Genomic DNA, 16,767 nt, shown 5'->3' on the forward strand with positions numbered 1-16,767 from the left:
TCTTACAACTCTCACTGTCACAATTGTGACTACATGGCACTAGAGCATTACCTTCGCTAACGATGGGCATTTTTTGAACAGTTAGGGAAAGGGAAGGACTAACGGCTTGATGCCTACCATGTGCCAGGCGCTGGGCTGGGCATTAATATTCCCAGACTATAGGAGGTGGCTTCTCATCCCTCTATTACTGAAGAGGAAACTAAGGCTTAGAGGGCTTGATTACCTTGGTGGGAGGGTGTGGGGGGGATACTTACGGTGTGTTGATTACCAAGCGGTCCCATTGTCCTTTGATGTCATCTTCAGATGGCTGTTCGGTAATATATAGGCCATCGAACTCCAGCTTCCTGGCAATTTCTTTTTCTCTCTTGAATACCACCAAAGGCACCTAGGAGTGGGAAGACATTGGATGCTCAGAGAAGGCTTTCCTGATTACAGCACTCTCTCCCAAACATTTCTTACACGCAGGCCTTCCACCTTCAGGGCAGCAGTCTTAGTGGAATTCTTAGGTGGCTTAATTGTGCATCCAGAGTCAAATCTCTTATCACTCCTTTGGCTAATACACCTTCCTTTCCAAAAGGAGATCCAAAAGGATCTGACTCAGGCCACCCTTTAAGGTTTGGGTTAAACAGCTGATATTAATGCAAACTGGACTCCTTGACCCATCCTATAGATGAGTCCCTGGGCTGAATGAGTTAGGTCTCCTAAGACTCCTAAGAACTAAGAAAGGGTGACAAACTATTTTAGAATTGACTGGTCAGCCACAGGAATACCACAAAATGTTCCAACCCCTTCAGTGGCTAGGGTCATAGTCATCTCATGACTTTGCTTAATGAAACACAGTTTGGTAGAGAGAATGAGAGGACACACTGGGCTCTGCACATAGTCTTTCTGTCTGAGGTTTTCTTCCTGAGATTCTTTCCCTGAAGAGTTCCTGTGAGGTAGGAGCACACTTATTTGTTCTCAACTATTATCCCCATTCTCTTGTAGTTCTAAGTCTGATTTTAGACTAGATATGGTGGCATGGCTACAAAGACCTACCACCAGCCCTGGCTGGTTTGCTCATTTCGTTAGAGCATCATCCCAATAGGCCAAGGTTGCAGGTTTGATCTCTGGTCAGGGCACATACAAGAATGAACCAACGAATGCATCAGTAAGTGGAACAACAAAATCATTGTTTCTCTCTTCCCCCTCTCTTTTTCTCCCTACCGCTCTCTCTTTTCAATTAAAAGAAAAGAAAAGACCTACCACCAAAGAAGTACACACAGAAGGACAGGGATATAATCCACCCACCCCAACCATCACCGCACACACACACACACTTCAAATATGGGACAGACTTTCTGAGGGCAGAGGGCACTACTGAAGTTCCAGAGGAAGTCAGAATAGCCAGAAATGCATAATTCAGACAGAACTAGGGTTTCTCATTCAGCTGGGAAGCCACTGGTTACTTAGCAACATCCTTAAGACCTTGGTCTCCAAACAGCTACTTCTAATAACTCTTCCTCAAAGTTAATGATATCCATATGCCTCATACTGATGCTTTATTTCCAAGACAAAAAGACAAAATTTAGATCATGATTTGTAAAGAGTTACCTCTTGCTCTTTTTTCTTTAAAACAATAAAACGACACTGAGGAAATAAAAGACTAATGATAGGAAGACAGCAAGGCTAATAACAGGCATTGTGAGGAACCCATGATTGCTGTCAGTGAATGGATGATGTGGGAGGGGTACAAAGGTAACGATAAAGGTAAAGCTACTCTGACTAATTTCTGCTGTATTTTGAAATGACTCTGCATAACAATAATACCAAGCTGTAGAGTCGTGCTGATCTCTGGGGTTCATTCCCCTTCAATCTTCTTGGAGCGTGTGCAGCTCTGTAAGTAGGACTTGCACTCAGTCCCTAGGCAGCGCTTCTCTTTTGTTTTCTCTGGGTCAGCAGTGTGTCTGCAGCCCTCCAGCAAGATGAGCTCGAGGATGGGGGCCTACAGAATGGTAGCTAACACCCTAGTGTTAGTCACTATAGCTGATATTCTGAGTACTTGTACACATGTTAATTCATTCATTCCTCCTGGCAACTTTTAGGGGTTGGTGGTATTATTGTAATACTCATTTTTACAAATGAGGAAACAGAGGGATGGCGAGGTTAAGTGGCAGAGCTCTGAGTCCAAGCCAGGCAGCCCGGCTCTAGAATCCGTGCTTTTATTGTTATAATGGGGTCCTCAGTGTGGTTGAGGGTACAGGGTCTCCTGCCAGCAGGGTAACTGAACTTCCTACATAATACCACAGGTCACTGGGAAAGTCAAGCCACAAGGATAGGGATCTATTTCCTGGATTCTTCCCTGGGAGGAGATGGCTTGGTAAAGAGCCAAAGAAGCTTCCTACTAAAGAGAATTAAGAAAAAATGTAATGAGAAAAAATGTGGTACAGTAGAAAAGGACTCAGAACACCAAAAACAGAACAGAATGACTGAAGACTGACATACATGTAGTAGTGTCTGAAGATAGCCCCAGTGAGCCAGGCCTCCAGTATTCATGCCTTTGTGCAGCCCTGCTCAGCCCGGTGCCACAATGAATCTGGGCCAGCCCTGGCCTTGCTTTCACTGACAGGCTGTTGTAAGAATGACACTGTGGCAGTTCTGGGCCTGGGCCTTCAGGAGAGCTAGCAGCTCTCACTTCTGTGTTCTTTTTGGAAACTCCAAAGCACCACATGCAAGAAGTCCAGCTACCTGGCTACAGAGAGAATGTGGAGAGGGCAATGGAAACATGGAAAGGGCAATGTGCTGAGTCTACATGGAGCCACCCCGCTGAGCCCAGCCTGCCAGCTGTTACTCCTGCACTGTGCCAGGCATGAGTGCATGCCACCATGGACAGTCTGGCCCTGGTCCCGCTGAGTGCCCGGATGATTGCTGATGCAGCCACTTCTCACACAGAGCAGAGGGACTGCTCAAGTGTGCCCAGCCAGTGCAGAATCAGAGAGATACAATGTGTCACTTTAAGCCACTAAGTTTTGGGGTGATTTGTCATGCAGCAATAAACAGTAACTGAAACTAACTTATCAATAAGTTTTCTTCTGATATTGTGAATAGTTAAAACCTAATTATTTTTGAAAAGTCAAAAGCATTTTTATAAAAACTCCAACATGAAAGATCAGAAGAAACTCTCATTACCAGTTCCACATGTGACTTAGCCCAATGATTCTAATTTTATGAAATTCAACAAATGGTGGCTGCAATGGAACTCGCAGAGCAAGGCTTCTCAAACTAGAGTGTGGACACTGATCCCCTGGGGATCATGTTAAATTGCAGATTCCGATTTAAAAGGCCTGGGGCAGGGCTCTGGACTGCACGGGTCTAACCAGCTCCCAGGTGATACCCAGGTTGCTGCTCCATGAACTTTGGTCTGTTAGAAAAGTCTGAGAGAGCAAAGGGCTGGCTGGATTCAGAAGTGATGCTTTCTCCCCAAGGAGTCAGGCTGGATTCAGTGTGGACAGCAACTCACCTTCAGGCAGTAATAGCCCACCACACAGACTAGAGAGATGATGGTGTGGACGATGGCCAAGGCCCGCAACGTTGGGGCCATATACCCAGTGCTCTCCTGCAGGACAAAGAACACCACTGCTTCTTCCTCTTCCTCATCATTAAAGGAATGCCACAGGTTCGCCATGTCCTCCGTCTCCTCTTCTAAAGGTTCTTCTGTGACCTGGCCCAAGACACACACAGTCTTAGAAACATCAGAAAGAGCCGCTGCCACTAGGTGAGCAATGCTTTAAAGAAACAAAATGTATCTTTTGAGAAAAAGCAAAAATATTTTTAAATTAGGGAAGTTTTACTATATGTGCTATAATCTCTGTGCCTCAGGAAGTGGTCTCTGATGTGTTGTGGCCTGGGAGGAGGTTAAGACATTGACAGGTATGTACACACAGCATTTTCCATTCTTTCTTAGATGCCACTGACACTCATTTCTTCAACTGCCGTTCTTACACAGATGCCCCCCAAATCTACACCTTCGCGGCTATGTCCTGCAGCTCCAACTGCCTGTGGCTACCTCCACCTGGAAGCAGTCTGCAGTCACTTCCACCTCAATATGTGTAAAACCAAGTTTTGCCACACCCCTCTGTAAACTTCCATTTTTCTTCTACAGGCAAGAGAGAGCCATTAGTTCATGGAGTGGAAGGTGGATGTGAATAAAGCACGTTTTATAAAAATTAGATTGGTGGTTTTAAACAGGAAGGGAGAGAGGCAAGGTGAAATAGCCAATTGAAGACTATGTCAAAAATCCAGGACCTATCATCCATGAACTCATTCCATAACCTTTTATTATGTGCCTACAGTGTTATAAGACCCACTTACCAGTGTTCAAAACCTTAATTTCCCATAGCCAGCAACCAACTCCTGTTAATTCCTCCTTCTATTATGGGTTCTAACATATGGGCCAATTGTAATGGCTCTGGGTTAGCTTATTCCTCAAGGGAAGAACTGTGTTACTCATTTTGAAATGCCTCATAGTTCTTAATACATGGCCAAGGACATAGTAGATGCCCAACAAATATTTAAAGAACTTACTAAGTAATGAATAGAATAATCCTGAACTACCGAAATAGTGTCCCAATTGGCTTCCCTTGCAAGCAGTCTCTCCATTCTTCCCATTGCTAAAAATAGTATCCTTTTTAGGAGCCAGTGTCTTAGAAATTTCTCTAGATATTAGAATATTAGCTGTAATTTCTATTATTTTTAAAACAAAGTGTATTTTGCAAATAACCTTTGAGTGAAGCATCACCTTGTAAAAGAGCAGGATGAAGTTGATAGCGAAGGCTACAAACAGAGCAAGGAACCTCAGGTTGTAGAAATTCCGGGCCAGGTAATGCTGAAAAGAAAAGGACAGGCAGAAGTCGCAGAGCTCGGCACGGGGAAGAGAACCCCTTTCTCTCACACAGATCTCTCCTGGTTGCAGAAGTGTGTGCAGGACTAGCCCCACTCTTTGGTAGCCAGTCTTTGAGGACAGTCCTGGCCTTCTCAGGACTTATTTGGGGGGGAAAACCAGAAATGGTGATTAAAAAATATTTCTTAGAATGATATTCAAAGGAACTCTGGCCCCAGCTTATCCCTCAGGGGACCAAATGCCAAATACTACCTGCAGACTCGGTGCTGTGGAGGTGCGCGTGTGCGCGCGTGTTGAGCACTTCATGCAGGAAGCAGTCTATTTGGACATTATGCGTGATTGAAGCTCACAAAAGGCCTCCTCCGCAGCTCTCACCCTGCATGCAGCCAGACTGTGGCCCCAAGCCCTTGTCCCTTTGTAAGTCCCAGAGGGGAGGGCCTCTACCTCTCCCCTCTCAGGGGGCGCCATTCCTGTTCTCACTGCCGTCTTCCTGAAGAATCGGCACTGGAGGACTAGAATGGCTGCCGCATGGGGAAAGCTCAGTCTCTCTGCGGAGGGGGCTCTCACCGATGGTGCTGGGGAAGGTGTCATCCTGGCCATCAGCAACTATACCTCAGTGGGCAATGTATCCAAGAAGAATGTCACAAGCTGTGCTGGGGGTTGATTGCATGTGAGATAGCAGCTTTTGAGGACAAGTGTGAGAACCTAACCTAACAGGAGTATTCTTACTGCATCCCAAATCATCCAACGACCTCTGAACTTTGGACCCCACATAACACACACATGTAGGGCCAGCTAGGAAGAGGGATTCCTTCTCTTTCCAAGAAAGCACAGGTCAGAGAGGGTGCCCACTGCTGGGCTGGGCAGCTGCAGCACTTGGCTTTTCCAGGCTATCCTCTTTTTCTTTTCCTCCAACACAAAAGGAACAGGCAGATAAATGAGAAGAGGAGAAGAAGAGGAGTGAGGAAGTGAAGAAGCATAACTAACCAAATGGTGAAATGAAAGCTGTGGCCATTTCTCTGAGGTCTGCCTGGGCAACTCCGGCACCAGAAGTGAGGCCAGCATGGGAGTGCTTACCAGCAGCTTGGTCTGATAGATTTCCAGCCCTTTAAAGAAATTAGCCATGAAGGCTTCAGGCTTCTCAACTTTCTGGCCACGTCGTCGCTTCTTCTTTTTTGTGGCTTCTGCCCATAAGGCCTTGGCTTGCTCTTCTCTGGCTGGATCCTCCTTCTCCCCATTTTCCATGCTGCAGGGACAAGAAACCCACTCAGCACAGAGGACAGAGGGAGGCCTGGCCTGGAGAGGAAGACTGAATTAAAGAGAAATCTTGTAATTATTCCTCGTGGGCAGGAACCTCAGGTTGTTATCACACCACAGTGCCTGGTTGTCAACTTTGCCCTTAATGAGTGGTGTCCTCTTTAAGGAGCTGTGGTCATAGGTGTACAACAGTTGTAAATATAAATTTGTAGTCTCCTCTGAAATTTGGCCTAACAACTTTTTCCCTTCAGAAAAGCCCTTTATTTATTTATTTATTTATTTAATTTATTTATTAACACTTCATTTGAATTAGCAATGGTACCTATTCTCCAAGTCTGAGGTAGGAATTAAATGAGATACTGTGTAAAAGACCTTAGCAAAGGGCCTGGCATGAAAGAGGTAGTGACTATATGAGCTATAATCATCAACATTGTATACAGTTATAAGATGTGGGTGTTTGCTGATTTGTTTGGCCATGTGGACTAGGGGCAGTTAAGTCCCCACATAACACGCATATAGGAGCAGCTATTAAGAGGAATTCCCATCAGAGAAATTATTTTTTTTAAAAAAAGGTTTTATTTATTTATTTTATAGAGAGGGAGAGGAAGAGAGAGAGGGAGAGAAACATCAGTGTGTGGTTGCCTCTCATGTGCCCCCTGCTGGGGACTTGGCTGGCAACCCAGGCATGTGCCCTGACTGGGAATTGAAACAGAGACCCTTTGATTGACAGGCTGGCACTCAATCCACTGAGCCACACCAGCCAGGGCCCATCAGAGAAGTTCTGATGTACTAATGAGATTATAAAGTTAATAAGATTAATAAAATGTGTTTATTGTATATCTGTGGTTAAAGGTAATATATCTAGAGTTTGTAAAAAATCTATTTCTTGTATTACTAGAAATCAAGTTTTCTATTTACCATAGCAATAGACTAGTGAATGCTATCAAGAACTACCTACTACAGGATTTTGAGTACTCAAAGCTACCAAGAACTTACTCTGCTTTTTCAGGTTCTACTTTTCCTTCTGACTCATGGGCTGCTCTCATCTCTGCCACCTAGACAAAAATAACACTCAGTGAAGATTTTCCCCAAATCAGTGAATTCATGGCGATGAGCCATATTTCTGGCCATTTCGTCTCCTTGGCTCGAAGTTCCAATGGCTTTCTTTTTTCATGCTTCTGCTTTTCTCTGGATCATGGAATGTAAGTGCCCTGCTGCTACATATCAAGGGACTGTGGAGAGATGTCAAGACAAAGATTTCTAACCCGAAAACTCCATAGCTCTGTTATTATTCCCCTCAGAGAAACGTGTGCTAGGACATTGCCAGAGCCCAGTGGCAGTGGTCCTACTGCCTCATGGCCTCCAGGAGAGATGGGACATAGATAATACCAGGTCCAGTCCAGAACCTGCTTCTGTCAGACAGAATACCTGCCTTGCCTGCATCTCTCTTACCACCACCCCAATCCCTCAGACCAATGGCCACTGCACTGAGAAGAAAAGTCAAGCAAGGCTGACGTGATCGTGGCCTTTCGCTCCATCCTCCTCTTGCGCCACTTGATTTGTTACTTCCTACACCCCAACACCCAGGCCTCATTTCCTTGCCTGGGACATTCCAAACCCTTCCCAGCACCAGGACCTTCACACCAGCCATATCCTCTGCGTGGAGTATGAGTGCTTAACGTGTGCCTGACAGCCTTCAGGACTTGGTTCAGAGGACTCCTTTTCAGAAGCCTCCTTGACCATCCTATTTACAGTAGGGCCCACATACCCTTGTTCAGTTATTTTAGCATGTGTCACAAATGGTAACTATTTATTTGTTGTCTTCTTCCATTAGAAGTCAAGCTGTATTAAACAGAAGTGCTGTCCTTCCTGTTAACTGAGTTCTCTTATCCTCAGAGCACAGTCTGGCATGTAGCTGGCCTTGAATGAGTCCCTATTATGTATCAAATCCCATTCATGCCCTGGGGCTGCATCAGGGAGCAAAGCAGAGTAAATAAATTAATGTTGTCAGAACGCCTATGATTCTGATGCCTTCTGCCCCAACTCTCCAAGCCAGGTAAGAGTTTTTTCCTATACATTTCCTTAGCACCTGGCAATTCTTCCCCCCTAACATTCTTCACACTTACACTGGCTTGTCCATTATCTCTCTTTTTCACTAAATCATAGGGACAATGCATTTCTCATTCATCACTGTATTCTCAGAACCAAAAACAGTGACAGCCACATATTAACTAGTTAACTGATATTAATGTAATGAATGGGTGAAAGTTGTCTTTGCGCTCTGAGCTCTTCACACTTCTCTCCACGCACTTTTTAGTGCTAGGATGATGCTGTGAGTTAGATGCTGCAACAGAAGGAAATACCCATGACCAAGGGTAGACCAAGGGCCCACATCCATGACCAAGGGGCTCTGAATTACCATTATCTTCTTCTCTTAATCTAGTCCACTGACTCAAAGCCCAAATTTCACAAGAATAAAAGTGTCCCAATCATGACAAAACTCACTGGGACGCTGTGCTAAATTATATGATATCAGCTGGAACTTCTCGGACACTGCAGACTTATTGTCTCACAAGAAAAGTCTCCTCCTATGCTACACCTGGTTGTCTATGCTTTCAGTTCACGGAATGAACCTGTCTACCTTGAGAACTAACCCTGTAATGAAGTGTGGAAGCGAGGTGAGTGTCCCAGATCATCATGTTTGAACTCCACAATGTAAACTGAAGACCACTCAGCAATTAGGCAGTGAGACGGCCATTTAAGTCTCACTCTGCCAGACATGACAGAGCTGGAATTATAAGATGGGGGCAATCATAGGAGAGCTGGTCTCTAATACAGTGTTGGCTCTTAGGAATTTGGTGTCAGGACTGATGCAAAATACAGTGGCAAGTCTTCTTCTGGGCATAAAGGAAGGTGATGGAAACAAGTTATGCTTACCTGTGCTTTCCTTTTCTTCTGTACAGTACTCTCTAGTGTAGGGGGTTCATCTTTGCCAACAATCTCAGAGAGGTCACCCAAACCCACTTCGGGCCCATGCTTTAAGCCACCTTCTTTCTTTGAGTGGAATCCAAAAAGATCTGACATAATATCCGCATCTCCCTTCTCCCCCTTTATGAAGTGTACTAGTTCAGTGGAGATACCCGGCTCAGTCACTTCTGCCCTCTCAGCCTCCACAGTGTCGTCATGGATACCAAATTGTGTTGGGTCAGGCATGTCCCCCAGGATCTTGGTTACCCTGATGTTCTTTGCCCCTTCTACAAGGCCCCCTCCAAACACTGTGTTCCAGAGCACCTGAACGATTCCTCCCAATATGGTAAAGAACAACTGGAACAGCCCCATGAACACCATCCAGAAGAAAGAGAAGAACACCTTCACAAGCTCCTTCACAGCCATCTTTTTCACTTTCCTGTATTGCTTCCTGAGGTTCTTCAGGGTTGCCCTCTTTAGAAAGTTGGCAACACTTCTCTTCACTGAGGCACAGGCCATGGCAAATGCAGAGGCAGGCTCGGAAGACTTGTCATCCTCCCCTTCACCCTCGATTTCTAACGCGTAAGAAGAGTCTTCGTCTTCCTCCTCCTCTTCTGGCCTGTCAGCTGAGTCAGATTCAGAGATCTGAGATGCTAACTGCATTTCAAAGATGGTATCCTCACAGAAGTTCACAAACAGCTCCATCTTTTCCTGTTCTCCACCTTCATTGACAACATCAAAGATGAACTGTCGCTTCGACTCCTTCACTTGGGGCTTTTCCCACTGAGTTCGACTGCATTCACTGATCTCAAAATAAACACGCTCAATTTTCTTGGCCCCACCCATAATCTCAATGCGTCCTAGGTATGGTTCAAAGTAATTCAGCACACTTTCTGCTGGGTCCAACAGGCACTTAAGGCGAGAGTCATTTGGCATGTGCTCCGACAGATTTGTCAATAACACTGCCACGTTAAACCCTATGTCCTTGGCTGGCTCATGGAACCGGTCTACAAAATCGATGTAATTAAACATGTCATTCTCATCAGCTTCTGCACATGAAAGGAGAAAGTCAATCTCCGATGGTGTGTACTGTTTTTGTCCTTCCATGGCTTTCTGGAATTCTTTTTTGGAGATAATCCCTTTCCCATCTGGGTCATATTCTTTGAAGGCCTCTGAGCTGGTTAAGTCTTTCAGTTTCAAGAACATGTCAAAGAATTTCAAGATCATTTCTACATTGGTAGATGACTCTACCAGTGTGTCAACCATCTGCTTGCCAATAGTTCCATTTACCACATTCCCTGTGAGGCAGGTTCAAAAAGACATACACATATATCAATAAATCCAAGTCGTTGTGTAACTGGTCAGGTAGCTATTTTTATAAGACTTATGTGCCAACTCAGTCAGTTCTTTTCTGACTGTGATGATTTGGAAATGGGCAGGAGGGAACAGCAAGCCATAAAGACTACACCACTAGGAACCAAAGGGGATGGAGACAGAGGGAAGAAGGAGAGGGCCACACCAATGCCTTTTTATCTGGCCTGGGGCCCAGGAATCGGTTTTGTTATCAGGTTATTGGGGACACATAGGAATAAGTGGTGCCCCTCTTATCCCCTTAGACCTAGGGAGGTGACCAACTAGATGGCTGGCATACACACTGGCAGCCAGATGTACTGAAAAGCAATGGGGAGAGGGAGAGGATAGGGAAGAGCAAAGCTTAGAGGTTTTCCCCAGTTCATTCTGGCTTTCCTATGGACATAAAATGAGTTGGTTTCAGGCTTTGTCCTTCAGACCATGTGCCCCTCACTCATTTTTGTTGTTGTTGTTGCTGTTGCTGAAAATTTGTCTTTCTAACCAATGTCATATGGCATGAATGACCTGCCAGAGGGATAACCTGCGTGATTAGTATGGTTAGCACTCAGACCAATTACAGTTGTGTGAATGCCTAGTTATACCAAACAGCCCAACCTTCCAGGAGGGACAGAAGCATCACCACCATGTCCTGAAGGAGATCCAAGAGTTCCTTCAGCAGCTCGATCTGACTGGAATCCTAGAACAGAAACAGGAGATACCCCTGAGCTATCTGATCCCTCAGCAAAGTGCGGGGCAGTGAGCAAGAAGAGCCTGCTCTGGAAATGCTAGGTGAGGGCTGCGTCAGACTCGGGAATAAGCTCCCTTCTTATTGTGAATGTGGACGTCCTACCATCCACTGTTTGTAGCATCAGGAAGCTTGCTGTAGCACAGCTTGGCCAATAGCATTTACAGTGTCCCTCTTACTAGCACAAAGTGGCAGATATACCACTTGTTGTCCAAAACCACTGAACAACCCAATCCAACAAAGAGCTGTTAGGTATATCTAGTGGTTTATATTGTTGTTTTTTATACTGGAGAAATACAAATGAGGTTTTTGGGAATATTTTGCAATCCAATTCAGGTATTGAGATTAAATCACCATATATAGGCTCTCCTTTTTTTTTTTTTTTAATGAATTAATTTAGGTTCTGGATTAATGTAGGTTCTCCTGATTCTACTTGGTGGTGATCTGGATTCCACTGGTCCCTTAAAATGTTATATAATTGAGGCTCTACCTCCGGATGGTTTTGATACTAGTCTGTTTGCTTTCAATTCCAGCACTGCAGACAGGGGACTGTCAGCTCGCACTGTGCTTTCCACCCTGCGTTGCTGAAGGAGACAATGCTTGGAAGATCTGCGGTGGGCAATCCGAGGGTGGGGTGAAAAGTGCATCTGGGCCCCGCTCCTTTTATAGACTCTCTCTGTAAAGACGGTTTGTTTCTTTTTGTGGAGCTCTGTAAATTTCAGAGGGGTTTCCCCACCTTTGGTGTGTGTCATAGCTCTGTATAAAACAGAAGTGTGGGATATGAGAGCTCTAAGAGATCTATTCTAACTCCCAACATTTTACAAATGAGGAAGCAAAAAAACCAGAAAAGGGAAGTGACTTTCTGAAAGTCACCAGTGAGGAGGTGGCAGGTCCAGGCTCCTGTCTCTGGAGCCTCTCCACCATGCTGCCCCAGCTGGGCTGCCACAGGACGCAGTCGGCTGACGTATCATTGCCGAATGAGCAGCCCTCCCAAGAACTCTCTTCTCCCATAAGGCCAGAGTCAAAAGGGGAAAAATGAAAGGGTTAAATAGCACATTCCAGAAGAGAGGAGAAAGATGTGACAGCCTTGAACATTTTAGGTACACATTATTTAAATCAATGCTGCAAATGTTATTCTAATCAGTCCAAAACATCCTGAAGTTCTCCCTCATGGGTTGCCATGGAGAGAGATGATCGACTACTACATAACACTCCATTTATTTGTTCATAACAAATGCTCTGAGCGAGTCGGGTTCATCTTGCCAGAGAGATGGGGAGTGAGAAGGAATGACAGAGATGGGGACGGAGGGGGAAGCAAAGGTGAGAGAGAAGGGACGTGTGAATTAGAGAGACATGCAGACATCTGACAGGTCAGGCAGGGCCGGTAGTTTGTTGTAAAATGACAAAGCAGTGACAAGGAAGCAAAGGGAGCAGCACCATAAAGGCCAGATGTGGAGGCAGTTATGAAAAGGGCAGGTCAGGGACACCAGGAAGGAAGCTGCATCCATGCAAAAGCCTGTCTGGGGGCGTTCATGCCTGCTTCCCACTTAGACCCTTGATTTTACAGGTGAGACCTAATGTGCATGGCGTTTTCATATATTTACCAAGCAGCCATATCCACAACGGGAATACCAAGGGGTGGGGATTGACTTAGCATTTCACACCAACAGCTCACTGGGGACAGGCCACAGTACCTGCGAGAGTTTCATCTGCATGTTAGCAAATACGTGGAGGAAGCCGACCACTGCGTCCCACAGCCTGCTGTGAGCCAGGCTCTGTTGGTTCCCAATGCAAGGACCCTGTGGAGAGGAGGACAGCCCATTTCACTTAGACATCACAAGCGCTCCTGTTGCCATCTGGCAAAGCTACATGGAGAATGCTAAGACCACACGGCTGTCCACTCAAGTTAAAAAAAAAATTCTGGTGTTCAATTACTTTTAGGATTTTCTACCATTAACCTGAACTTCAGGTATAATTCCATCTCTGATCATGTTCTCTGAAAGCCAAACACAGAAGGATGACAATTACTAGTTTGCATTTTCCATGTTAATAGCCTTTCCTATTTTTGCGGGTCATTACTGAAGCAATATTTCCAATTCTGAACTTTCGTATAGTTTATTTTTCTGTACCCTTTAATCACTCTCAGGTCATTCTTCAGTAAGGAATGTCCAAAGAAAACACTGATACTATCTCATGTTCTAGAAGTCTTGGCAGAGTTCCCAGGGAAGAGGTGAGCAGGAGAAATGCTGCCTGCTTCCCTGAGTCATGAAAGCTTGTTTAAAAATCACTGTTTGTGTACATTTGCTGCCTGATCCCTAGAAACCTCTAGATGCCTTTGGAACAAAACCTGTTGTGGAAAAAGACTCACAAAGCTTCTCCATTACTTTTGGGTTAAGTGCTGCATGGGAAATTCTGAAGATTAGGATGGGCTCTGCAGAGAGCTAATCAGGCTTGTCAGATCTGTTCAAATCATCTTGACAAGTATTTCACATTCTGTGACACTTCCGATGAGCCATCTGCTCCCAGGCTTCTCTCTCCATGTTCTTACAATCCTTGGGTGATAAGGATCAATCTCTCCCTTAAAATCCTCCTTTTCAAGTTGACAGTCTTAGTTTGGTGTTTATCTTAGTAAGCAAATATGATCTGACTGTGCCAGTGGGCTCATCCTATGGCTCATATCACTGACGACTGTGATATGGCTATTGATTTTATAGCAAATTATGCCTGAGCACACCCTCATTCCTTTCATAGTGGCTGGACTGCTGTAGGCAATGAGCAGAGAAGGCTGTGAACAGAAAAAGAATGCTGCAAGATCTAGACATTCAACCTGAACTCCACCTGTAGATTCCACTGCCAATTCACATAGCTGATGGACTTCTGAAGTTACCTGTTCCATAGAGTTCCTTTCTGGCAAATTTGTAGGATCTTGTGAATTCTGTTTTTAATCTCAAGACTCAAAGTGACATCATTTGCACCTTTATTCCTTCATTCTAGTTATCATTTCTCTACTCCACTGTCCACATTTACTTAACACCTATGATGTGCTAGACCTTATGCTAGAAATGAAGAATATTAAATTAAATATGCAGTTTTTTGTCAGCAAAGTTTTCAGTCTAGGAGGGAAAGCAAAATGTAATTATATTTTGCATAATTGCATATATTTTGCAAGTGTGGCAACACGATGAACAGGTCACAGCCTCACAGAAGGTAGGTAGGCACCCTTGGTTCTTATTTACAGATGAGAAGCATTGTCAGCCATAGGGCTAACTGCATAGTCATATGTGCATCCAAATATTCTGCTGGGAATACAGAATTTGGGGATGTTACAGGTGTTCTCTTTGTTTCTGAGCATGCATTCTGCAGCACATACCTGGATGTATTCTGTAAGAGAATTGAAAATCTGCTTGGTGACCGCCAGAGCTTTGGAAAAATTGTGCTGTCCAGACTCATCAATTATGTCCTTCCCTGAATAATACCAGTAGAAATCACTGATTGATTCCTAAGAACAAACAAGTAGAGTTTAACATTTCCCAGGAGTCTGTCAGTGTAGCTAAAGTCAACATTCAGGAAGAGCACAAGAGAATCCTACATCTCTATGACCTCTTTGCTAAGACAGGAGCCTGGGGCTCCGTGAGGAAGCATGAGATAGCTGGTCCCTAGCATCTTTGAAAGAAAGATGGTCCTCCCCAGGAAAGAACAGATAGGAGAGAGGTCGGCTGGGCCTGGGTGACTGTGATATGAGACACTTTATTCACAAGGAAAAATGTGCACTATAGATAAAGATAATAATGGTTATCATCCAAATAATCATAATATAACAACATAATAGCTAACTCTGTAAGTGCCAGACATTGTTCTGAGCTTATTACATACATTAAACGTCTCGGTCTCTACTATCATCCTATGGGACATGTCCTACCCATTTTATAGATGAGAAATCTGGAACACAGGGAGGTTAACAGATCACTCCTGGTAACAAAATGTTCAGTGGCAGAAGGGGATGAAGAATCAACAAAGAGAAAAGGGAATCCTTTTTTATGTTTGTGTAGGGTTTTTAAAAATATTATTTGGATTTTTCTCCAGAGAATTAAACCAAGTGACTTCTCAACACCTTATTCTCACCACTCTTTGTGACTTTTTCCAGGTGAAGAATCCTTTCTCACTCACAGGTTGTTTTATCGCTCTCGGACATTATGGCTAGGTTTTCACTGGCAAAACTAAAATGCACCAGCATTTCATAATAAATGATACAGTTTTAAACCACCTCCCCCAGGTCAGTCTTCAAACATTCAAATACACATTTTATGTACAGCAGGTCCTCAAATAACATTGTTTTGTTCAATGTTGTTTGGTTATAATATTGATGAGAAGCTGTAGGAACTTAACTGTAACTTACATCAGTTAGCCGCTGGCAATTCTGGTTTCATTATATGTCATTTCACACTTAAAGTCATTGAACCTATTGATGATGTTGGGGACTTACTGAATTTGACTTCCTATAATTGTGTGGATACAGATTACAATACTTCCTTACTGGGGCTTGACTATCGCCCAGGCCTCCCTGACTCTGTGTAACTAATGCCTTTAGGTTTTGGAAGAAAATCTGAGACACGCCACCACCCAAGGCCCACTCACCTGAAGACGCAGAAGGTAGTCCACAGTGCTGATGATGATGTTCACGGTGGTGGTGTTACCCATCTGAGTTCGCAGGAAGTTCTGAAAGTCTGACAACACCAGGGCTGGGTCAGAGCCCGTCCCTGTCATGCCTAGGGATCCAGTCACGCTCTCTCAGCTAAACTTGGAGAGGCACAGAATGTGAAAAACTGTACAGGGCCACCCCATTTTGGGTCTTGGTGGACCCTGCAGGACAGAGTTCTGACCTGAGCCCTCCCACCCTGGTGATACCAGAAACTGGACCTAATGAGCCTTGAGGGGCTTGACAGGAGGGCTTGGTGTTCAGTTGGACCACCTGAAGATTCTGGAAGCAGCTTAGTCTGGGTGGCACTAAATAACTTTAGCCCCGAGTTAAAGGTCATTTTACATAGGGTTTCTCATTTAGGACTGAATTAACTGTTGTCCTTAAGTTACCCACTGGTTGCATGCAATGTGGCTTCCTGAACTGAATCATAATTTTGCACATGAATGCTGTTTTCCCTTGACAAATTAATCTGTTCCACTTACCACTGTTATGTCCTTCACAAAGTAACTGTAGGAATCTAAAGAGATCTCGTGTGAACTCATCGTTCTGGAGTACTTTTTCACCTTGAAAACAGAGGACACTGGTGAACATTTGTTTGCCTCTAAACACAGAACACCTTCCAATGCAAATGACTGCAAAAATGCTAAAGAAGCTGTGCTGGAATGGTTTGGAAGGGAAACTTTGGATGAATGCTGTTTGACCCGATTAACCCGGAACGGAGGGTGCACAACACAATGACCAAAACAAAGCTGAAATATTTAGCTGCAAGGTGCATTTGTAAGGTAAACAACCAGGCTAGTGGCAGTAAGGGTTCACTGACCAAAACCCATGCTTTCCAGATGGAAGACTCTTGTTTAATTAAACATCAAA

The 16,767-nt window shown here is 44.5% G+C and overlaps 1 protein-coding gene across 1 annotated transcript in view; it reads right to left on the minus strand.

The window, feature by feature from the left end:
• The window catches only part of RYR3 (ryanodine receptor 3), a 534,646-nt gene that overhangs the window by 15,462 nt on the left and 502,417 nt on the right, over positions 1–16,767 (minus strand). The window contains exons 83-93 of the mRNA XM_053928437.1: positions 16,380–16,460; positions 15,834–15,922; positions 14,569–14,697; positions 12,893–12,997; positions 11,069–11,150; positions 9,074–10,401; positions 7,133–7,191; positions 5,957–6,125; positions 4,778–4,864; positions 3,500–3,700; positions 255–385 (exon numbers count right to left, since the gene is read on the minus strand). Coding sequence (XP_053784412.1) covers positions 255–385; positions 3,500–3,700; positions 4,778–4,864; positions 5,957–6,125; positions 7,133–7,191; positions 9,074–10,401; positions 11,069–11,150; positions 12,893–12,997; positions 14,569–14,697; positions 15,834–15,922; positions 16,380–16,460 — 2,461 coding nt within the window. The remainder of the gene's footprint in view (positions 1–254; positions 386–3,499; positions 3,701–4,777; positions 4,865–5,956; positions 6,126–7,132; positions 7,192–9,073; positions 10,402–11,068; positions 11,151–12,892; positions 12,998–14,568; positions 14,698–15,833; positions 15,923–16,379; positions 16,461–16,767) is intronic.

This window comes from Desmodus rotundus, chromosome 7, assembly GCF_022682495.2.
Source record: "Desmodus rotundus isolate HL8 chromosome 7, HLdesRot8A.1, whole genome shotgun sequence".
Taxonomy (NCBI): Eukaryota; Metazoa; Chordata; class Mammalia; order Chiroptera; family Phyllostomidae; genus Desmodus; species Desmodus rotundus.